The 25,154-nt window shown below is 45.5% G+C and overlaps 1 protein-coding gene across 8 annotated transcripts in view; it reads left to right on the top strand.

Annotated features, from left to right (window-relative positions):
* Positions 1-25,154, top strand: part of epb41l4a (erythrocyte membrane protein band 4.1 like 4A) — a 323,866-nt gene that overhangs the window by 170,426 nt on the left and 128,286 nt on the right. For all 8 annotated transcript variants that reach the window (XR_011949090.1, XM_072516431.1, XM_072516433.1 and 5 more), the window contains 3 exons: positions 10,334-10,421; positions 16,251-16,339; positions 16,423-16,486. Coding sequence is in view for 7 of the 8 variants with exons in the window: in XM_072516431.1 (XP_072372532.1) it covers positions 10,334-10,421; positions 16,251-16,339; positions 16,423-16,486 (241 nt within the window). In the remaining variant the exon portion in view is untranslated. The remainder of the gene's footprint in view (positions 1-10,333; positions 10,422-16,250; positions 16,340-16,422; positions 16,487-25,154) is intronic.

Raw genomic sequence — 25,154 nt, 5'->3', positions numbered from 1 at the left:
GCGCTGCAGCTTATCTATGTCCCTCTGTAACTTGTAACATTCTTCCGCACTGTCCACAACTCCACCGACTTTAGTGTCATCTGCAAATTTACTCACCCATCCTTCTACGCCCTCCTCCAGGTCATTTATAAAAATGATAAACAGCAGTGGCCCCAAAACAGATCCAAACTGCTAAATCTCCCTGAATCCCATGCTTCCGTATTTTCTGCAGTAGCCTACCGTGGGGAACCTTATCAAACGCTTTACTGAAATCCATATACACCACATCAACTGCTTTACCCTCATCCACCTGTTTGGTCACCTTCTCAAAGAATTCAATAAGGTTTGTGAGGCACGACCTACCCTTCACAAAACCGTGTTGACTATGTCTAATCTAATTATTCCTTTCCAGATGATTGCACACCCTATCTCTTATAAACCTTTCCATGATTTTGCCCACAACAGAAGTAAGGCTCACTGGTCTATAGTTACCGGGGTTGTCTCTACTTCCCTTCTTGAACAAGGGGACAACATTTACTATCCTCCAGTCTTCTGGCACTATTCCTATAGACAAAGATGACTTAAAGATCAAAGCCAAAGGCTCAGCAATCTCATCCCTTGTTTCCCAGAGAATCCTAGGATAAATCCCATCTGGCCCAGGGGACTTATCTATTTTCACACTTTGCAGAATTGTTAACACCTCCTCCTTATGAATCTCAAGCCCTTCTAGTCTAGTAGCCTGAATCTCAGTATTCTCGTCGACAACATTGTCTTTTTCCTGTGTGAATACTGACGAAAAATGTTCATTTAGCACCACTCCTATCTCCTCGGACTCCAAGCACACCTTCCCACTACTGTCCTTGACTGGCCCTACTCTTACCTTAGTCATTCTTTTATTCCTGACATATCTATAGAAAGCTTTAGGGTTATCCTTGATCCTACCTGCCAAAGACTTCTCATGTCCCCTCCTGGCTCTTCTTAGCTCTCTCTTTAGGTCCTTCCTAGCTAACTTGTAACTCTCGAGCGCCCTAACTGAACCTTCATGTCTCATCTTTACATAAGCCTCCTTCTTCATCTTGACAAGTGTTTCGACTGCCTTAGTAAACCACGGTTCCCTTGCTCGACCACTTCCTCCCTGCCTGACAGGTACATACTTATCAAGGACACGCAGTAGCTGTTCCTTGAACAAGCTCCACATTTCTATTGTGCCCATCCCCTGCAGTTTTCCTCTCCATCCGATGCATCCTAAGTCTTGCCTCATCCCATCATAATTGCCTTTCCCCCAGATATAACTCTTGCCCTGCGGTATATACCTATCCCTTTCCAACACTAAAATAAACATAATCGAATTGTGGTCACTATCACCAAAGTGCTCACCTACCTCCAAATCTAACACCTGTCCTGGTTCATTACCCAGTACCAAATCCAATACGGCCTCGCCTCTCGTTGGCCTATCTACATTCTGTGTCAGGAAACCCTCCTGTACACATTGGACAAAAAACGGACCCATCTAACGTACTCGAACGATAGCGTTTCCAGTCAATATTTGGAAAGTTAAAGTCCCCCATAACAACTACTCTGTTGATTTCGCTCCTGTCCAGAATCATCTTTGCAATCCTTTCCTCTACCTCTCTGGAACTTTTCGGAGGCCTATAGAAAACCCCTAACAGGGTGACCTCTCCTTTCCTGTTTCTAACCTCAGCCCATACTATCTCAGTAGACGAGTCCTCATCAAACGTCCTTTCTGCCACCGTAATACTGTCCTTGACTAACAATGCCACCCCTCCCCCTCTTTTACCACCCTCCCTGAGCTTACTGAAATATCTAAAACCCGGCACCTGCAACAACCATTCCTGTCCCTGCTCTATCCATGTCTCCGAAATGGCCACAACATCGAAGTCCCAGGTACCAACCCATGCCGCAAGTTCACACACCTTATTCCAGATGCTCCTGGCATTGAAGAAGACACACTTTAAACCACCTTCCTGCCTGCCGTTACACTCCTGCAACTTTGAAACCTTACTCATGACCTCACTACTCTCAACCTCCTGTATACTGGAGCTACAATTCAGGTTACCAAGCCCCCGCTGAACTAGTTTAAACCCTCCCGAAGAGCATTAGCAAATTTCCCCCCCAGGATATTGGTACCCCTCTGGTCCAGGCGTAGACCATCCCGTTTGTAGAGGTCCCACCACCCCAGAATGAGCCCCAATTATCCAGAAATCTGAAACCCTCCCACCTGCACCATCCCTGTATTGTTACAAGGACATTTTCAGATGGAGCAAGTGGTATTGCTTCTTTGAGAGGAGGTGACAAATTTAGGATAGAAGTTCTATATCAACTTTATGACTGCTTGATAATCCAGTTACGCAAGTGGATTGACCCATATGAGCAGACTGCGAAAAAGTTCAAGTTCCTCTCAGAATTGGTGAACAATTCTGAAATTGATGAGGACAGTATTAAACTTATAATATCGTATTACAAAGATGATATTGACCACAAATTAGTAAATGAGTGTTATCAGTTCAGAGAATATTTGCACCTTAGGAAATCCTCCGCGGAACACAGAAGAAAACACGCCATCTAAAATGCAATGCGCAGAACTTCTTCAGCTTATTTGCGAGCAACACCTAATTGAAGTGTTCCCCAATATTACTACTGTGCTTAAGCTGTACTTGACAATGCCTATCACGAGCTGTGAAGCAGAAAGGAATTTTACAAAGCTATCCTTTATAAAGAACAAATTTCGGTCTACCATGACTGAAGAATGCTTAAATTCTTTATGCATATTGTCTCTAGAAAATGACATTGCAAGGAAGCTCTCATATGACAAAACTGTATGTGAATATGTTGCTAGAAAAAACAGAAAAAAGAGTATTTCGTAAAATGTGCTTCATGTAGTAGGTATCTAAAATAAAAGATGATATTGACTGTGGTCTTTTCTATGTTTTATTTCATCATTCTGTGATGCATCATGCATGTATATAACATTTCCCTAATTTTCATCCCCCCATAACTCAAACTATAAGGCATAGGAAACTTTTATTCACACCAGTGACTTTGACATGTGAGATAATCCAGTACAGCAATTTTAATCAAAATCTGAAATGTAGTGGTTAAATATTTAAAAAATTTGTGGTGATCTGTCGTGGAACAACCCCATTGAAGAAGATAACAGTGGTTACCCAGACCTCGTTGCTGGTTGTGAAGGGGCCCCCATAACAGTTCAAGCTTCAGGGCCCCAAAAATGTCGGTCCACCACTGGGTGGGCATCTGTTCCCTGCCTCTTTTCATCCTGAAAATTCAGATCATGTGTTGTAATAAACATTGTGAAATGGTTTTGCAGTAATAAAATATGACGCTACATCTAAAGTTATATTTATTCAAAATCAACCCATTAGCTATACAGCACTATATAAATAATCTTGCTTTGTGGTGTGTTTCATCATAACTGCAACTGGATAAACTACCTTTGTTATACTCCAGTCTCAACATGACTCTAGCCTCAACTTTTCATTGCAAAATTGTTGTTGTTTCCATGTACAACTAACTTTGCCTTGTTGTCAGCTGCAGGTCAATATTGGACTGGATTCTCTGCTCCATGGCACCGGCAGGACGATTCGTATTGGGCAGAGAATCCAGCGTCGCGCTGATTCTATTCCGATGCTCTGGTTCCCCCGCTGGTGGCGAGATTGAGTTTTGTGTCCCGCGCTAGCGGGAAAATTAATTAAGACCCATTTGCATCCTATTAACGGGCCAGGCACCATATTTTCCAAGGACGCCTGATTCTCCGGTCCTGGGCCGGAAATCACGTGGCCAAGATTGGTGCAGGGTTGAGAAACGTGACCCTGATGTGGTGGACTTCGCGGTGGGTCAAGGGGGTAACTCTTTCAGAGAGTTTCCTCCAAAGTCGATTGGAGGGCCACCTTCCCCCCACAATACGATATGGGTGTCTGGGAGAAAACTGGGAGAAAGGAAATCACTTACCCATCCTCAACTTTTGTCAGAACAGACTGGCTGCATAAAAATGACTTTCAGACATCAAAGAATCTGGAATGTCTCACTCATTCTGCACTTACAAGTATTCATGACTGCCTTGACAAGTAAAGGAAACAAAGGTTCTTTTGTGCGATTGAAGAGGTTGGTTTAAGTTCAACAGAGTTAGAACAAGTAAGTAACCAATGGAAAATGAATCCCAAATGTAAACCAGGTCACTCCCCACAAAAATTAAATGTCTCTGTGCCACTTTAGTACAGATTCTCAAGCCACCTATTCATTTACAGCGATACCAATAAAAAACTCCATGATTTCCAGCAACTGAAAAAATTCTCTCTTGTCCTTTTTGCAATAATGTTTCCTACCACAGCAGATACAAACTGATATTGCCTGCCTAAAAAGGTGGAGAGCCTGCTGTGTTTGCATGGGTTGGGAAAATAGACTCTTTTTAGGTGATTAATCTAGCAAGCAGTATTGCATTCCAATTCCTAAAGCAAAAGCATGGATGTTCAACTTATTACAATGAACATGTCTGACAATGTGATGCAAATATCATCTTACTACTAATTACAGCTAACAAACTTTCTATTCAGTCAGAACACCTCAGGGTCGCTCTGGATTAAGGATCAGGAAACACTTTTTAATATCCTATTTAGTGCGCAGTTTTTAACTCTGACAACAGCCCTAAAGTTTGGCGACAAAACGGTAAGGTTAATGATGCAGTAAATATTTGGTGGTAATAGACTATTCAATTTTGTCCTCATTAAATGAAAATGAAGGGTTATTTATACCACAGTGGTCAAATGTGGCCTCTTCCCAACATCTTTCATTTAAGATACAGTAAGATTCGGCCATTCGTGGGAGTTACATTCCCATGAAACTTCGCAAACGATGAACATACTCTACAATGGGAGTCAATTAGATAGGCTCCAGCCATCGTAAAAGTTTTACACGTGTAAAGAATTACAGGCAATAAAAACTATGGCCATGATCTAATGGCCCCATTGACCACGGCGCAAATCCTGTAATGGCCACTAAATCTCACGAGAGGCCATGAACGGGATTTGCACCAGTGAGACCTCAGATTAAGATCTTGCAGTCTGCAAGCCCCACACCAGTTTTCTCACATGTGTCAACACTGGGCATTTTTGGGAAGATTCCAGCCATGTTTTTAATAAGTTTGAAGAGAAATTTGCTGCAGAAATTGTTTAATAAAACAAGGTAATGTAAAATCTGTCAAGCTTATAGTACTTTACTTGAGATTGGCGTGGACTGTGATCAGGAATTAAATCACAGAAACAAGGAACACGTATTGTCGGTTTTATTACTGGTTTCAATTGCCACTCGGTTTTCTCCAAAAGTGAGTTATACTTGCAACTGTACTCAACACTGCTGTCTGGGCATTGAAGTGTCAGACATGTAACAAATTAGTTACCTTTACTGATATGAGTCGATGGAGGTTAAGCTTCATGTTCTGATCTGCCTAATTCCTCTCTAGATCTTGTGTTCATCATTTGAATAGTTATCTAATACCCCTTGAAACCTGGACGAAGAGTCATTCAGAGTCAAAACATTAGCTCTGTTCTCTCTCCACAGATGCTGTCAAACCTGCTGAGATTTTCCACCACTTTCTGTTTTTGCCCCTTGAAACCTTACAGAAACATAGTTATCCTTCAGGCAGCAATGTGTGGTATTTAAAGTCAATAATGTTATGGGCCAGGGTTTAGAAACTCCAAATTGTATTATGAAGTTCACCTGACCTATAACTTTTATGTTGAATTTGGCTAGGATGAGCACAAAGCCTTTGCTGCAGGTGTGATTCATCAGACTTCCCAGACAATTTAATCAAAACAAGGTTTATTCAAAGAATGTAGTTAACACATATATATCTATAAACACAGCAAGAATTCTTATCAATTACAGACATAAAGACACCATACAGCTTACAGTAATCTATGTGTATAACACTTAATGAATTCCCCCTTAACTGTTCCAGTTCAACAACAAAATCCAATAAACCAAACCCTTTTCAAGGGCGTGGCCCAGCACACTGCATTCTCACTTGAATGGGACTGGTCCTTTCCCTGAGATTCTGATCCAGTCTCAACCAGCAGAAAAAAACTCCTTCCGGAAAGCAATCTATATCTTTAAAGGGATCTTACCAAGGCAGGTAGCCACAACCAATGTGTTTTACTGGAACAGCTTTTAAAAGTGAAAACAGAGAAATGCAGAGAAAACACTTCGGGGGCGATTCTCCAATATGGAGCCCAAGTGTTCGCGCCGTCATAAACGCCGTCGCATTTCCCGCCGTCGTGTTTCACGCCGGCGCGAACCGGGCCCGGGTACGACTGATTCCAGCATGGTGCTGGAGCGGTTCTCGCCGCTCCAGCCTTGGCGCCGCACCAACCCGCGCATGCGCAGTTGGGTCGCGCCAACCTGCGCATGCGCGGGGGACTTCTTTAGCGAGCCGGCCCCGACTCAACATGGCATCGGTGTTCAGGAGCCGGCTGCGCCAGAAAGTAGGCCCGAGGGGGGAGAGGCCGGCCCGCTGATCGGTGGGTCCCGATTGCGGGCCAGACCCCATCGGAGGCCCCCCCCGGTGAAGGAGCCCCCCTCCCCCCACCACAGGCCGCCCCGCCGACTGTTCGCGCAGAGTTCCCACCAGCAGCGACCAGGGGTGAACGGTGCCGGTGGGACTCTGTTGTATTGGCGCGGCCGCTGGGCCCATCAGGGCCGGAGAATCGGCGGCCCCGCCGATTCCAGTGGCCCACGGCCGGCGCCGCGCCAAACACGGCGGTGCAAATGGTGCCGATTCTCCGCACCTCGGAGAATCGCGCGACGGCGACGGGGCGTCGTGGCGCAGTTGCGGCGATTCTCCGGCCCGGCGCGGGGCTCGGAGAATTGCCCCAACATATTTGGGTCCTTGTTTATTGAGTAGCCCTCCTGCCAGTTCTGTAGCAGGAATGCACTGGAACCACTACAGATTTTCAGCCTTGTTTCCATAACAACATCCTTCCTTTTCACACCAGGTTGGATGATGGGATCAATTTGGTTATTTCTTAGAGCATTTACTGTTATAGCATCTGTTCTGTAAATATGTACATATATATATAATTGCCGCTTAAATGCCAAGAAATACACTTTGCTTTCCAGATTGACATAGAATCATTTTGTGAAAGACATAAACTGATTAAACATCAAATCCCATTGCTGCCTCACGGCGCTGAAGACACGGGTTCGAATCCCGGCCCTGGGTCACTGTCCATGTGGAGTTTGCACATTCTCCCCGTGTCTGCGTGGCTTTCACCCCCACAACCCAAAGATGTGTAGGTTAGGTGGATTGAACACGCTAAATTGCCCCTCAATTGGAAAAAAAATAAATAAATAATTGGGTACTCTAAATTTCTTTAAAAAAACATCAAATCCATTTGACCTCTTTTAGCTAAAAGTAGAATACAATAAGAAATTTTAGGAAGCTTGAGACTGCATTCATTTTATTACAGTTGGGCATTGCAACACGATGTGTAATTATTTTCTGTTGCATATTTAAAATACTTTCTGGTGATTTGAGATACATTAATTATAGTGTTCTATCCAGCAAGTATCTTCCCCCTTTATTGTTGGTCATTGAAAACCATAGTAGCAGCATTCCAGTGCTTGGTGCTGCATATCAATAAGAACACTAACACCGCCAGTATATTCTCATTTTGAGCATAGGGACAATATTGAAATTTAATACACATCATTACATTCATTTTAGAACTTGGGACACATCAACCAGTTTTAAATAGTTCCACTTCAGATGGTTATCAATTTCAAGTTAACATATTTTCTACATAATCTCCCTTAACGTGCTTGTCACACAACGACAGGCATTCCCCAGCATGGTGACGCTGAAATTTATTACCGTTGGAGGCATTCATATTTAAGCACAATCCTTCCAAACCCAAGACTGCTACCATTCAAAAGGACAAAGGCACCAGATACATAGGAACACCATCACCTGGAAGTTCCTCTCCAAACCACTCACCATCCTGCCTTGGAAATATATCACTGTTCCTTCACTGTTGATGGGTTATCATCCTGGAACTTGCTTCCTATCAGAACTCTGGGTGCACCTGTAACACATGGACTACAATGGTTTAAGAAGGCAACTCACCACCACCTTCTCAAGAGAAATTAAAGATGGCCAATAAATGCTGGTCCATCCAGTGATGTCCACATCCCGTAAATTTAAAAAATATATATTTTTGTTTAACCCTGCAAAATGTTTTGAAAAGGTTGTTAATTGAACATGCAAGCATACACATCAGGAGCAGGAGTAGGCCACTCAGCCCCTCGCACCTACTCTGTCATTCAATAAGATAATAGCTGATCTGATTGTAACCTCAACTCCACATTCCTGCCTAACCCCCAACAATGTTTCACCACCTTGCTTATCAAGAATATATCTACCTCTGCCTTAAAAATGTTCAAAGACTCTGCTTCCACCCCCTTTTGAGGAAGGGAGTTCCAAAGACTCAACCCTCTGGGAGAAAATGTTTATCCTCATCACTATCTTAAATTGATGACCCTTATTTTTAAACAGTAACCCCTAGTTCTAGGTTCTCACACACGAGGAAACATCCACCCTGCCAAGGCCCCTCAAGATCTTATGTTTCAATCAAGTCACCTCTTCTAAACTCCAGCAGAATGAGGGCAACACGGTGGCACAGTGGTAGCACTGCTGCCTCACAGCACCAGGGACCCGGGTTCAATTCCAACCTCAGGTTACTGTCTGTGTGGAGTTTGCACTTTCTCCCGTGTCTGCATGGGTTTCCTCCTGGTGCTCTGGTTTCCTCCAAGAGTCCAAAGATGGTCAGGTTAAGTGGGGTTATGGGAATAGGGTAGGGTAGTGGGCCTAGGTAGGATGCCCTGTCAGAGGGTAGGTGCAGACTCAATGCGTCAAATGGCCCTCATCTGCACTGTAGGAATTCTGTGGTTCTAGCATACAAGCTTAGTCTGTCCAACCTTTCCTCATAAGACAACCCTCCCATTCCAGGTATTATAATAATTGATGAGTAGTAGTTGAGGAATATAATTCAAGGGGGTTTAGTAGCCGGAGCAGATCAGTGAGGAGAGGGAATATAAGTGAATGGAACAGGATCCAGATGGTAAAATGTTATGCAAATTGTAGATTATATAAGATGGAAGAAGGGAGACAAACAAAGAATATGTTGGAGTTCTGGAGGCATTGAAGGCATGCATAAGGGTTTTTAAGGAGCAATAGAGAAGAGGTGGATAGGAGATGACTATACTGCCGAGGTAGAGGTAAGTCGGGAGATTTAGTAGTGGAGAGGATTTGTGGTCTGAAATGAAGCTTAGAATCAAATCGGCCATCAGGTTTATGAATGGTCTGGTTGGTCCTGGACCATTGTAATGTTTTTAACACTATTTCTAATGAATTGTAAATGTTTAAAGTGACGCTTAGAAACACTATGGCTAGAATTCTCCAACCATTCGCTGGCGGCAGGATTCTCTGGTTCCACTGGCAGCACCCCCCGCCTGGGAATTCCCATTGAAAGCGTTGGGAATGGAGAATCCCGCCACCAGAGAAAGACACGCTGCCTCCCGCTGCCGATGAACATGCAGCTGGGGGAGCCGGAGAATTCCGTCCTATGTGCAGTTTCTACCAGTGATAAATACTTGGCCACAAATAACCTCACCTGTTCTATTATATTTCAACATTTTAAATTTACAATAAAACAGACGGCTGGAATGACGTAGAATGGAATACTCCCTTAAAATTAGTTATAAAAGCTCTTTTCTGATTTCTGACAAAGTGTTTTATTCTTTGCTGAATATTGTTTCAGTTATGATGTTCAATAAATGTTATTTCCTGATTTGAGACAGTTTCATGAGGAAAAGCTTCTTCACGCAGCGACTGGTTGATATCTGAGATGCACTGCCTGAGAGTGTGCTGATGATATGGTCATTGTCATGGTGCTTTTAGTGGAACCTTGCTGTGCACAAATTAGCTAACACATTTCCCTACTTTACAACAAACTACACATCAAAAGTACTTTGTTGGCTTTAAAGCATTTGAGAATGTTCTGAGTTTGTGAAAAACACTGTAAAGTATAGATACTAGTCATTTTCTGAATCAGTTCTTCGCTAAGTGGTTGTAAGAGCAGGAGAGTTCTCCTCCAGTAAATGAGTCGACTTCAATTAGCACTACTTTCTTGTGTGATACAAGTTATTTAGATAGTTTGACATTTAGCATTCTTGTGTTTCTTTTGATGAGTACAGGCTGAAAAGCTTCAGCAAGATGTTCTCTTTTCAGCAATATTCAACGGTACTTTGTTTGTTTTCTCCTTAGGGGCCAAGTTCCTGCTGAGGCAGAACTTAATTACTTGCAGGTTGCCAAATTATTAGAGATGTATGGAGTTGATCTCCATCCTGTTTTTGTAAGTACTATTTTCATGAATGTGATTAAAGTAACAAGGAATTTTCAAGATTTTGTTTTCCTTTTGCTCCAAGTCAGGTTCCATGATTTTGATGGCCCCGAAGCTTTTTGCCCCAAGTGCCTTGAAAGTCTGTTGGAGTTAGCACAACAAAATCGCATCCTGTACTTACTCGGCGTCAATGCATATATACTTGCAGGGCCACTGGATAATAATGTTTGGGCCCCTTGCCTTGTGACAGATGCTAGCTGTAGTGCTGTCATCACTACAATAGTTGAGATAAAATACCTCAAAAACCAGTGATTAGTCAATAATAAATTCAACGAGAAATTCAATACGAACTTTTTTTTTAACCCCAGAGACAGATTAGAGTATGGTACTCACGACAACATGAAGTAGTTGAGACGAATAGTATCGGGGCATTTAAGGAGCAGCTTTGGATAAGTACTTGGCGGAATAGGAGAATATACTGATCGCTGGGATGGAATAGGGTCGGGGAGGCTTAAACACCTTTTTAGACCTCTTTAGCCTATTTCTGCATGGTAAATCTATATAATTCTAAACTTGGTGCCTACCTTGTCTGTTTATGCATGGCACCATACCGCTCAACTCAAAAGAGCCATTAGGAAGTCCGACAATTAAAATAAATACACATAGATGATTTGGAGTTGGGGGCCAAGGACAATGTTTCCAAGTTTGCAGACAACACTAAGATGAGTGGTAAAGCAAAAAGTGCAGAGGATACTGGAAGTCTGCAGAGGGATTTGGATAGATTAAGTGAATAGGCTAGGGTCTGGCAGATGGAATACAATGTTGACAAATGTGAGGTTATCCATTTTGGTAGGAATAACAGCAAAAGGGATTATTATTTAAATGATAAAATATTAAAACATGCTGCTGTGCAGAGCGACCTGGGTGTGCTAGTGCATGAGTCGCAAAAAGTTGGTTTACAGGTGCAACAGGTAATTAAGAAGGCAAATGGAATTTTGTCCTTCATTGCTAGAGGGATGGAGTTTAAGACTAGGGAGGTTATGATGCAATTGCATGAGGAGTTAGTGAGGCCACACCTGGAGTATTGTGTTCAGTTTTGGTCTCCTCACCTGAGAAAGGACGTACTGGCACTGGAGGGTGTGCAGAGGAGATTCACTATGTTAATTTAGTTGGAATTTAGAAGGATGAGGGGGGATCTTATAGAAACATATAAAATTATGAAGGGAATAGATAGGATAGATGCGGGCAGTTTGTTTCCACTGGCGGGTGAAAGCAGAACTAGGGGGCATAGCCTCAAAATAAGGGGAAGTAGATTTAGGACTGAGTTTAGGAGGAACTTCTTCACCCAAAGGGTTGTGAATCTATGGAATTCCTTGCCCAGTGAAGCAGTTGAGGCTCCTTCATTAAATGTTTTTAAGATAAAGATAGATAGTTTTTTGAAGAATAAAGGGATTAAGGGTTATGGTGTTCGGGCCGGAAAGTGGAGCTGAGTCCACAAAAGATCAGCCTTGATCGCATTGAATGGCGGAGCAGGCTCGAGGGACCAGATGGCCTACTCCTGGTTCTTATGTTCTTATGTAAATGTAGCACCCTCCACCATGATGTGCAATGAAGTAAAATCTGTTATCAACACAGTGCATGTTACGCAGTGTAATAGCACTCTCCTCTGTGAGTCAATTGGGTGGGACTCCACTTGTCTAGTTGTATTCTTATCTATCCACTTCTAGCCAGAGAATATTCTGCAATGGCTTCTCTTCCAGCTGCTGCACTATTACGTCTGGAGTCCCCCAAAGATCTGCCCTTAATCCATGTGAACTCATCTCCATGTTGCCCTTTAGTGACATTAACTAAAAGCACAACATCAAATTCCACGTGTACGCTAATGAAACCACACTTTACTCGTCACCACCCCTCTCCAAGTTCTGACTTCTCTAGTTAACCACATTGCTTGTCCAACACCCAATACTGGATAAGGAGAAGCTTCCTCCAACTAAATATTGGGAAGGCCCAAGCCATTCAGTCCCCACCACAAACGCTGTTCCCTAGGTTGAAACAGGCCATATATGATCCCAAAATAATCTTCGGATCAAATATCCACCCTGTCACCATGACTGCCTACTTCTATCTCCATAAAATTGCCCACCTCTAGTCCTGGCTCAGCTTATCTGCTCCTTAAACCCTTATCCATGCCTTAGTTACCTCTAGAGTTGAGAATTTCAATGCTCCCTCTTGCACATTCCGAGTTTTAATTGTTCCACCACTGAGGGCTGTGTTTTCATTACTTCAGCCTTGAAGGTATGGAATTCCTTTCCTAATCCTCTCCATCTCTCTACTTCTCTCTCCTCCTTTAAGACACTTTCTAAAATCTCCTATATGATAAAGCTTTTGATAATCTTCTTCAACATCTCATTATGCGGTTTGGTGTCAAAGTTTATTTCATAACTTTTTTGTGAAACACTTTGAGATGTTTTATCCCTTTGAAGGTGCGACATAAAAATCAAGTTAATAAAATTGCATCAGCCTTAAGACAGGTTACATCTTTCCAATGTGGTTAATCGTGCCTGTCATTGTAAATATAAGATCCCAAACATGTATAAATAATTTTGCGTGCCTCTAAGTTAAAGTCATACAGTATATTTATATAAAAGTAAAATACTGCAGATGCTGGAAATCTGAAATAAAAACAAAAATTGCTGGAAAGACTCGGCAGGTCTGGGAACGTCTGTGGTGAGAGAAACATAGAACATAGAACATAGAAAATACAGCACAGAACAGGCCCTTCGGCCCACGATGTTGTGCCGAACCTTTGTCCTAGATTAATCATAGATTATCATTGAATTTACAGTGCAGAAGGAGGCCATTCATCCCTTTGAGTCTGCACCGGCTCTTGGAAAGAGCACCCTACCCAAACTCAACACCTCCACCCAACACCAAGGGCAATTTTGGACACTAAGGGCAATTTATCATGGCCAATCCACCTAACCTGCACATCTTTGGACTGTGGGAGGAAACCGGAACACCCGGAGGAAACCCACGCACACACGGGAAGGATGTGCAGACTCCGCACAGACAGTGATCCAAGCCGGAATCGAACCTGGGACCCTGGAGCTGTGAAGCAATTGTGCTATTCACAATGCTACCGTGCTGCCCTTAAGAACAAATAAATCTACACTATATCATTTTACCGTAATCCATGTACCTATCCAATAGCTGCTTGAAGGTCCCTAATGTTTCTGACTCAACTACTTCCACAGGCAGTGCATTCCATGCCCCCACTACTCTCTGGGTAAATAACCTACCTCTGATATCCCTCCTATATCTTCCACCTTTCACCTTAAATTTATGTCCCCTTGTAATGGTTTGTTCCACCCGGGGAAAAAGTCTCTGTCTGTCTACTCTATCTATTACCCTGATCATCTCATAAACCTCTATCAAGTCACCCCTCACCCTTCTCCGTTCTAATGAGAAAAGGCCTAGCACCCTCAACCTTTCCTCGTAAGACCTACTCTCCATTCCAGGCAACATCCTGGTAAATCTCCTTTGCACCTTTCCAAAGCTTCCACATCCTTCCTAAAATGAGGTGACCAGAACTGTACACAGTACTCCAAATGTGGCCTTACCAAAGTTTTGTACAGCTGCATCATCACCTCACGGCTCTTAAATTCAATCACTCTTAACATTTTGAGTCCTCATGACTCTTCAGTGCATTTATATAAATCAATAACATGTTTATATTTGTATAGACATAAAACTATTATTGACAATAAAAACAATCATTTTAGGAGTTCCATTTCTGGAGAGCTATGCTGAATTTCTGCTTGAATTCCTGTATTTATTTGACCTAAGGTATAATTTCATTTCAGTTCTTTAGTTCAAGTTTTTGTTAAGATATGTTGTGATCACCATTATTCCTAAAACGCCTGAGGTTACCTTCCATTTGACCACATCTTGCCATTTACCTTTTAAATATATTTCTCTTGAGAGGTTTAGCAGTCAAGGATTTAGAAATTATGAACCTTGAAGGGGTAAACATTTATTTTCCTGGTGCCTTTGCAACACATTTACACCTTGCAACTATTGATCTTTTTGGATTCGCGAAATATGGAGCGGTTTTGAAGAAACATTTTATATGTATATATTTTTACAAATATTTTATGAAGTGTCAACTAACTCATGTCACTCAAATCATTATTAACACCAGCGAACATGCCTATGAACTGGGCAAAAATAAAAAAATACTTAATAAAGTATGCTGTTCTAATCTCTCATTAAGATGGTACTCTTATTTCTGATATCATGCGTACTGGTCATCCCCTGGCACCACTGCACTCTTACCCTCCCACCTTCAACCAGATTTCCATTTTTGCTATTTCTCTCATATGAATCTAATTTTCTCTTTTTTCCATCAGTCATTGACTCTCCTTCCTTGTACTAATTCTAGTTTAACTACTTGTCACATATTTTTGTACATGGGTGGAGATGTAAGCTGTGAGGAGCACACGAAGAGGCTGTAAAGAGATATGGTGAAGTGAGTGGGCAACAAAGTGGCAGGCGGTGTGAGGTTATTCATTTTGGTAGTGAGAATAGTAACGCCAAATGTTTATTGAAAGAAGTGAAACTTGTAAATGTTGGTGTTCATAAGCACTTGAGTTTACTCTTGTAAAAAAAATAAAAAGCAGAAAATTAGGAAGACAAATGTCATGTTGACTTTTATTGCAAGGGCATCAGAGTACAAGAATAAGGCAGTCTTGTTACAATTGTACAGGGCTTTGGTGAGGCCATACAGGAGATCAGTTTTAGCCTTCATATCGAAGCAAGGATGTACTTGCCTTGGAGGTAGTACACTGAGGGTTCACTAGATTGGTTCCTGTAATGAGAGGGTTGTCTCATGATGACAAGTTGAATAAATTGGGCCTATATTCCCTGGCGCTTTGAAGAATGAGAGGTTAATCTCATTGTAATATGGAGGATTCGAAAGGAGCTTGAGAGCGCAGACATTGAGAGATTGTTTTCCCTGGCTGGGAAATCTAGAATACCAGAGAATCATCTCAGATAAAGGGGCAATCATCTAGGACTGAGTTGAAGAGAAATTGCTTTACTCAGAGGGTTGTGTATCTTTTAAATTCTGTAATCCAGAGTGTTGTTGATACTTTATCATTGAATACGTTTAATGCTGAGTTGGTGCCTCAGGGAACCCATGGAGGATGGGCAGGCAAGTGAAGCTCAGGCAGAATATCACACATGCTCATGTTGAATGGCAGAATATGCTCAAGGGGCCTACTTCTGCTATGTCCAACATCTTGACCAGTTTTCACTTCTCTGGCAATGGTATCCCTTTTCTTCCTACTGCTTGAATGCTGCTATATTTTTAACAACCATGATATAATCTGCTCCCAGAGAATCCACATTAAACATGGATTTATGGAATTCTCTGCTGCACAACTCATCTAACAAGGGGTAAGGGAGACAATCAGCTGATAATGCCAATTTTCTGCTCCAGAGTCTTCATGTCCAAATTCTAATCCTTTGTATTCTGTCGCTATTTCCTATTCATCTTCTCCTGTTGCCATCTCACACTTGATGTTCCATCTCACTGAGCCTGGTTAATTTTAAGCTTGTGCTGTGTTTAGTTACCAGCAGAATATGTGCAATAAAGTCATGCAACGTGAATGTGAGTGGGTTTGGAGACAGACTTGTGAACTTGGCCCCACAACGTCACCTTCGTACACAGAAATGAAAAAGTGCGACTATACATCATAGCATGACAAAAACCCTCTGAACAGGAAGTATACAAATGGTATGAATATTTTTAGTTAACACTTGCCTCTTATTGAATTCCAGGGGGAAAACCAGACTGAGTATTTTTTAGGATTGACACCAGTTGGAGTTGTTGTCTACAAGAACAAAATCCAAGTTGGAAAATATTTTTGGTAGGTGATTTTAAATGTACACTGATTGTTATCTTCCCTCACTTGTTTACGTTTGAAGTTAAAATGTATCTGTTTGGCAACAGGCCGAGAATCACCAAGGTGAACTTCAGAGAAACCCAATTTGAGCTAAGAGTTCTAGGCAAAGATGTAAGTATCACACCAGCATTTTCCTTGACATCAATCCTTCAGACCCTTCTTCATAAGATTATTGTTTTCGCTTGATTTAAACATTGTGCCATTAAGTAACAACTGGTTTTTAAAAATAAATTTAGAGTAACCCAATTAATTTCTTCCAATTAAGGGGCAATTTAGCGTGGCCAATACACCTACCCTGCACATCTTTTCTGTTGTGGGGGCGAAACCCACACAAACACAGAGAGAATGTGCAAACTCCACACGGACAGAGACCCAGAGCCGGGATCGAACCTGGGACCTTGGCGCCGTGAGGCAGCAATGCTAACCACTGCACCACCGTGTTGCCCAATGTAACAACTAGGTTCATATTTCCAAAATATATTTCATTTCGAAACAAGATTAAAAATATCCAAAATGAAGCCCCAAAAGGTGAAAATAAAGTTCATGGGCAAACCTAATTTCTACTTCCAGTGGCAGATACAACTTTCATTTAATATTGCAATTAGCCACTTTACCATGCTTGTTAAAAGCAATCAGCTGAACGCTGAATTTTCAAAACTTATACTGTGAGCGAATCTGTGACTTTAAAATTTATTTGTATTTTTTTGTGACAAACGCTAACTAAAACAGAAACCTGGCTGAAAAGGAAAACAGATCAGATAGACGTTGCAAAGAAACTGACCCCAATTTCTAATGAAACAAAAACAAACTGAGGTTTGGAAACAGACCTTCTGTGCAAACTGACCCTGGTTATAAGATGTATAAGGACACAGATTACTCTGAGCTGAGCAGTAGCACTTAATGAGCCCTGCACTGCAGTACAAACAAGCTGAAGAAGACTGAAGAAAAAGAGGCTAGATCCGGAAGTTGAGAATAAGCAAAGATATAGTTGGTGCAGCGGTTCGTGTTACTTGAAGATAACATTGGTGAATCTCTGCCATCCAGATCAAGTTGAGCAGATTCTGCAGATATGTGCCATTTGTGGTGAAGGCCGTGGCCAAGGAACTCATGTTGGTTGTGCACTGTTCTCAGCTGGGGATCAGACTAGCTACTAGGAGAGGAGCGAAATTATCTGTGAGGAAGACCTAGTTTGAAGTACTTTGTGACTGAGTGTGATCATGAAAATCCGAGTAGACTGCTGAACCAATTTGGAAGATATAACTTAGTTTTGTCTGCCATTTAATGTGCTATTTATAATTTATCTTTAACCACAGTTTACCTGTTAATTCATGTTAAAGTCAGGCTAATACTGGACGTTCGAGTACAGGACAAACAATATTTAAGGCATGATCGAACAGCCAGGCTGTGCCCACAAAGCAGCGCACCGCGGCACACCATAAAAGCTGGGAGACCCTGCACCCGGGACCTACCCGCCCACATCCCATTGTGGGCGGGATCACTTTTTGGCAAATCTGCATATTAGAGCGAGACAGCTAATCTCACTCTAATATGCAGTTTTCCGAGACACCCGAGGCGTTAGGATCTATCCCCTTCACGTCGGAGACCTCAGGCGAGCGCCGTTCAATACTGGTCTCCACAAACGGGAACCAGACGGCACTTGTCTTCCAGGGGATTGGAGTTGCCCAGGTGCATGCCCTCTGGGCGAAGTGATAACCTGGCACTGCTGGTGCCAGTCAGGCACCCTGGCAGTGCTACATGGGTGCCAGTCTGGCACTGCCAAGCTGGCACTTCCACGCGGTGGCAATTGGGTTGGTGGTGCCCTGCGTGGGTGTTTGGACAGGGATGTGGAGGGAGGGATGGAACCTCCTCATAGTGAATTGGGGCGTGGGGAGGGTCGTGCGTCGTGCCGGGGGCTCCAGAGATCGGGATGCCATTTTCAAATGGCGTCCCAATCTCTCGCTACACTGAGGAGTTACGGCGAGTTGAGCTCCTCAGTACAGAAAACGGAGCTATGTGTGGCCTCGACTGCATGTTACCCACTGAGGCCCCCTTTCTAACCTAAGTGCCGTTTGATAGTGATGTGTTTCTCAGAGCTGCACGCACCAGGAACCATGCGGCTAAACGCACTCGCTATGGGACTTTGTTCCCATTTAGTTAAAATGCTTCCTTCATGTTTGCTTTGTTGACTCCTGTGTGGTAATAATTCCTCTGTCACTTCCGGGTGTGGCTATGCAGAGCTAGGTCGCATATTCGGTAGCTCCCGCTTGGAACGGAATTTTGGGCTCTTTTCAAGGGCCCCCACGGCATTTGTTTGACATTTCCCAGTGTGGCAAGAGGACTGCAACACTCCCCTGACGGTGTCCCCCAGGAGTGTTGTGTATTTTGGCTGCCAGGCCCGGCAGAAGCAGTGGAAGATTTGGCTGCAACAGGATAAACAGCATTTGCAGCAGTTTGCAGCATGCAAGCGGGGGAAGGGCAAGCTTAAAGCTGCAAACAGTCCTGAGGACCTTTATCAAAAGTGAATTCTAACAGCAGAGGGAACAACTGTGAAAAGATCTCACCAGGGCCACTGAAGAAGCGGGGACGAGGCTTCCGGTGGCGGCCATGGAGGAGTAGGTCACGCATTCGACAGCTCCCGTCTGGAACGGACGCTTAGACCTTTTTCAGGAATTTCCACGGACATTTTGGGGCAGATTGGTGAAGCGAACACTGCCAAAAGGATTCCCTCTCGAGACTTTTGGGCTCTTTTCAGGGCCCCCAAGGGCACTTTTTCGACGTTTCCCGGTGTGGGAAGGAGTTAATAATAGCTCCCCGTCAGTATATGGCTTTAACTAGGAGCGGGGTGACAAAAAAGGTGGTGGTGGACCAGAAGAAGGGAGGGAAGAAGGACAAAATGGCGCCGAAGACTGGGGGGGACGGGACCGGGGCGGGGAAGCGAGGATTGTTTCCCGCACTTAGAACGGAGAGGGAGAGCCTGTGAATGGGGAGCGGGAGAGGAGGGTGTGCCACACAATGGGAGGAGTCGAAGGGGAGGCGGGAGTGGCCGGGGTCAGCAGGAGTCAGCTGACTTGCGGAACTGTAATGGGGGGAGTAAACCAGCTCGGATGGGTCCTAGCCGGGGGGCGGGGGGGGGGGGGGGGGTGAATCGAGTTGCTGCTGCTAAGATCAAGGAGGAGCTGGAGCGAGTGGGGTGGGTCAAGACGGGGGTATGCCGCTGTGGGGAACGGGCCGGGTGTGGGGTGCGGGCGCGTGGCTGGCCGAGGAGAGGTCATGGCTAGTCGGCGGGTGAGGGGGGCGGGTAGCCCCCTAATCCGGCTGATAACCTGGAATGTAAGGGGACTGAATGGGCCGGTTAAGCGGGCCCGCGTGTTCGCACACCTGAAGGGGCTCAAGGCGGATGTGGTTATGCTCCAGGAGACACACCTGAAGGTGGCAGACCAGGTAAGACTGAGGAAAGGGTGGGTAGGTCAGGTGTTTCACTCGGGGCTAGATGCCAAAAATCAAGGGGTGGCGATCTTGGTGTGAAAGAAGGTGTTATTCGAGGCGTCGAGCATTGTGGCAGATAATGGCGGTAGGTACATAATGGTAAGTGGTAAGTTGCAGGGAGAGAGGGTGGTACTGGTCAATGTGTATGCTCCGAACTGGGACGATGCGGGTTTTATGCGGCGTATGTTGGGTCGGATCACAGACTTGGAAGTGGGGGGCCTGATAATGGGGGGAGACTTTAACACGGTGTTGGATCCTGCACTGGATCGCTCCAGGTCTAGGACAGGTAGGAAGCCGGCGGCGGCTAGAGTGTTGAGGGGATTTATGGACCAAATGGGAGGGGTGGACCCTTGGAGATTTGCAAGGCCGGGGGCTCGGGAATTTTCATTCTTCTCACATGTCCATAAGGCTAATTCTCAAATCGACTTTTTCATTTTGAGTAGGGCGCTGATAGCGAGAGTAGAGGATACCGAGTATTCGGCAATAGCCATTTCGGACCACGCCCCGCATTGGGTGGACTTGGAGATGGGGAGGAGAGGAACCAGCGCCCGCTGTGGCGCTTGGAGGTGGGGCTGTTGGCGGACGAGGAGGTGAGCGAGCGTGTCCGAGGAAGTATAGAGAGGTACTTGGAGACCAACGACAACGGGGAGGTCCGAGTGGGGATGGTATGGGAGGCACTGAAGGCGGTGGTGAGGGGAGAGCTGATCTCCATCAGGGCCCACAAGGAGCGGAGGGAGCGGGGGGAGAGGGAGAGGCTGGTGGGGGAGATGGTGAGGGTAGACAGGAGGTATGCGGAAGAACCTGAGGAAGGATTGTTGAGGAAGAGGCGCAGCCTTCAAGCCGAATTCGACCTGGTGACCACCAGGAAGGTGGAGGTGCAGTGGAGGAAGGCCCAGGGGGCGGCCTACGAATATGGGGAAAAGGCAAGCCGGATGCTGGCGCATCAGCTTCGGAAGCGGGACGCAGCTAGGGAGATCGGGGGAGTTAAGGACAGGGGAGGGAGCGTGGTGCGGAGTGGGGTTGGCATCAATGGGGTCTTCAGGGACTTTTACGAGGAATTGTACCGATCCGAGCCCCCACGGGAGGAGGGAGGGATGGGCCGTTTCCTGGACCAATTGAGGTTTCCAAAGGTGGAAGAGGGACTGGTGGCGGGACTGGGGGCCCCGATTGGGCTGGAGGAGCTGATCAAAGGGATAGGAAGCATGCAGGCGGGGAAGGCACCGGGGCCGGACGGTTTCCCGGTCGAGTTCTATAAAAAATATATGGACCTGTTGGGCCTGTTGTTAGTTAGGACCTTTAATGAGGCAAGGGAGGGGGGGGCTTTACCCCCGACGATGTCCCGGGCACTGATCTCCTTGATCCTGAAGTGGGACAAGGATCCCCTGCAATGTGGGTCTTACAGACCGATTACCTTGCTGAATGTAGATGCCAAGGTGCTGGCGAAGGTCTTAGCCACGAGGATTGGGGATTGTGTGCCGCAGATCATCCATGAAAACCAGACGGGGTTTGTGAAGGGGAGACAGTTGAACGCAAATGTGCGGAGGCTTTTGAACGTTATCATGATGCCGGCGAGCTAGGGGGAGGCGGAGATAGTGGTGGCGATGGACGCTGAGAAAGCCTTCGATAGGGTAGAGTGGAGGTACCTGTGGGAGGTGCTGAAGAGGTTCGGGTTTGGGGAGGGGTTTGTCAGGTGGGTTAGGCTGTTGTACAAGGTCCCGATGGTGAGTGTGGCCACAAATAGCAGGAGGTCCGAGTACTTTCGGTTGCACCGAGGGACGAGACAGGGGTGTCCCCTGTCCCCCCTGCTCTTCGCACTGGCGATTGAACCCCTGGCTATGGCACTGAGAGAGTCGAGGAACTGGAGGGGGTTGGTGCGGGGTGGGGAGGAGCACAGGGTGTCGCTTTATGCGGACGACCTGCTGCTGTATGTGGCGGACCCGGTGGGAGGAATGCCAGAGGTAATGAGGATGCTTTGGGAATTCGGGGACTTTTCGGGGTACAAGCTCAATATGGGGAAGAGCGAGCTGTTCGTAGTTCAGCTAGGGGACCAGGAGAGGGGGATTGATGAGCTCCCACTAAAAAGGGCAGAGAGGAGTTTCAGATATTTGGGGGTCCAGGTGGCCAGGAGCTGGGGGGCCCTGCATAGGCTTAACTTTACAAGGCTGGTGGAGCAAATGGAGGAGGAGTTCAAGAGGTGGGACGCATTGCTGCTGTCCCTGGCGGGTAGGGTGCAGTCAATCAAAATGACGGTGCTCCCAAGGTTTTTGTTCCTGTTCCAGTGCCTCCCCCTGTTTATCCCGAAGGCTTTTTTCAGGCGGGTTAACAGGAGGATAATGGGGTTTGTATCGGCGCGAGGGACTCCGAGGTTGAGAAGGGTGTTCCTGGAGCGGAGTAGAGATAGGGGGGGGCAGGCGCTGCCCAACCTCTGTGGGTACTACTGGGCCGCCAATGCGACAATGGTGCGCAAGTGGGTGATGGAGGGGGAGGGGGCTGCATGAAAGAGGCTGGAGACGGCGTCCTGTGTGGGTACGAGTCTGGGGGCGCTGGCAACGGCGCCGCTGCCGCTCCCTCCAAGGAGGTATACCACGAGCCCGGTGGTGGTGGCGGCCCTCAAAATTTGGGGGCAGTGGAGGCGGCATAGGGGGAAAGTTAGGGCCTCGGCGTGGACCCCATTACGGGGGAACCACCGGTTCGCCCCAGGAAGAACAGGTGGAGGGTTTACGGGGTGGCACAGGGCAGGCATACGAAAGTTAGGGGACCTGTTTGTGGACGGGAAGTTTGCGAGCTTGGGTGAGCTGGAGGAGAAGTACAGGCTCCCCCCCGGGGAACACCTTCAGGTACTTACAGGTAAGGGCGTTTGCCAGACGGCAGGTGGTGGAATTCCCACGGCTACTGCCACACACAGTACAGGACAGGGTGCTCTCGGGGGGGTGGGTGGGATTGGGGAAGATCTCGGTAACTTACCAGGTGATGCAGGAGGAGGAGGAGGCCTCGGTGGTGGAGTTGAAAGGTAAGTGGGAGGAGGAGTTGGGAGAGGAGATCGAAGAGGGGACGTGGGCAGATGCCCTAGGGAGGGTGAACTCTTCCTCTTCATGCGCGAGGCTCAGCCTCATACAGTTTCAGGTGCTGCACAGGGCACACATGACCGGGACAAGGATGAGCAGGTTCTTTGGGGGTGAGGACAGGTGTGTTAGGTGCTCAGGGAGCCCAGCAAATCACACCCATATGTTCTGGGCATGCCCAGCGCTGGAGGAATTTTGGAAGGGCGTGGCGAGGACGGTGTCGAGGGTGGTAGGATCCAGGGTCAAACCGGGCTGGGGGCTCGCAATATTTGGGGTGGCAGAGGAGCCGGGAGTGCAGGAGGCGAAAGAGGCTGGAATTCTGGCCTTTGCGTCCCTGGTAGCCCGGCGGAGGATTCTCCTTCAGTGGAAAGATACGAGGCCCCCAAGTGTGGAATCCTGGGTCAGCGATATGGCAGGGTTCATTAAATTGGAGAGGGTGAAATTCGTCTTGAGAGGGTCGGTACAAGGGTTCTTTAGGCGGTGGCAACCGTTCTTAGACTTTCTGGCAGAACGATAGACATTGGTCAATGGCAGCAGCAGCTCGGTGGGTGGGGGGGGGGGGGGGTTTACTTTATTTTTGTTTATGTTATTTACACTGGAAGGGTCTGAGGGGGTGTATACACCTGTTGTCTTAAGTCGGGGTGTTAATGTTAATTTATTATTTAGGTACGGGGGGGGAGGGGTTTGGGGGGTTGCTTTTTTAGATTGTGTTTTGTACTTACCCCTGTTGGGTTCTTTTTTCTTTCTCATTTTGTTATTGATATTTTATGAAAACCTTTTATAAAAATTATTTTTTAAAAAAAAAATAATTCCTCTGACTTAAACTGTGGAATCTTGCAGCTTTAAAAAAATAATTGTAACAATACACTGTCATAGCAGGACTGATTTACTTATCACATGCTGCCAAATTTTCTGTCCATTTAAATTGATAGAGGTAAAGTCACCCATTACTTGCCCCAGTTTCTGGACCAGGGCTCCCTGCAAACGCTGCTGCTCACTGGCAGTTCCTGATTGGGAAATCAGCTTTTTAATTTTAAGATTGTGTCTATCAGGAATAGTGTAGCAATTGTGGCAGTCGGTCCTGCGAAGCAGGTCCTGCGAAGATCAATTTAATAATTACCAGACAATCTGTTTTTAGTGATATTGGTTGAAGGATAAATATTGGCCAGGGCACTTGAATCAGTTTCAATGTTCTTACACTACTTTTGGGTGTGCATCGCTATATATATACAGAAAATGTTTCAATGTCGCAGAGGACCATACAATTTTAATTGGCAAAGTTTTAAAAAGCACCTGTGATCCCTGCCTCACGAAGCAAAATGAGGAAAGAATTTGGGGGCACAGCAGGAATTCCCTGCGTCTGTGTAGTGAAGATTGAGGCACCTGTTGTGTTATGCTTCTTCATGTAACATACGCTGCTTCCTTGATATATGCTCTGACAAAGGAAGGTTCAGACTTGGAGATAGGTTTAACACATTTATTGAACATTTAACAATTCTCCTACTTGAGTTCGACTCTCCTGCTAATCTTGCTATAGTAACTCAATCTAACTAACCAGTCTGCTCTAAGCCATACGGTGGGTGTGATGCTTCTGATCTGCCCATGAACTTCTCTCTGAGTGTCGCCAGTGGAAAGAGAAAGAGCATGTGTGCCCTGTCCTTTTATATGGGTTGCGCCCTTGTGGTAGTGTCACCTCTGGGTGTCTTGACTGCCCATTGGTCGTGTCCTATTCTATGTGTTCATTAGCTGTATGTCTGCATGTCATGATGTCTCTGGTGCTCCCTCTAGTGTTTACTTAGTTGTAGTGTATTTACATTAACCCCTTGTGTATTTACAGTGATTCATATCACCACATCCCCCCTTTTTTCGTGTTACATATTTTCTGTACAGTGTTCAAGAAAATTGAACAAAATGGGTAGATAAGTGATGACATGTACAAATCATGATGACAGTGATGATTATACAATACCAAATAATATGTATGAGTCCAAAGTTCTTGAATTAACATGGTCGAGTGGCTTTCTTGTTTTGTTATTGAAGTGTCGATGTTGATGTTGTAATTTCCTTGTGAACACCGTCAGTGTCCCTGTGCTTAAGGAACCAAGAAGTCATCAGGAGGTGTGCAAATGGTCAAATCACTTCATTGTCCGATTTGGACTCTTTTTTTCTATGCATGTGGTAGCGATGCAGTATGTCATCTGTGTTGTCCGACCTGGACTGTTTCTTGTGAT

This window comes from Scyliorhinus torazame, chromosome 9, assembly GCF_047496885.1.
Source record: "Scyliorhinus torazame isolate Kashiwa2021f chromosome 9, sScyTor2.1, whole genome shotgun sequence".
NCBI classification, from domain to species: domain Eukaryota; kingdom Metazoa; phylum Chordata; class Chondrichthyes; order Carcharhiniformes; family Scyliorhinidae; genus Scyliorhinus; species Scyliorhinus torazame.
The sequence above is the reverse complement of the archived record's forward strand: the minus strand, read 5'-3'. Positions and strand labels throughout refer to the sequence as shown.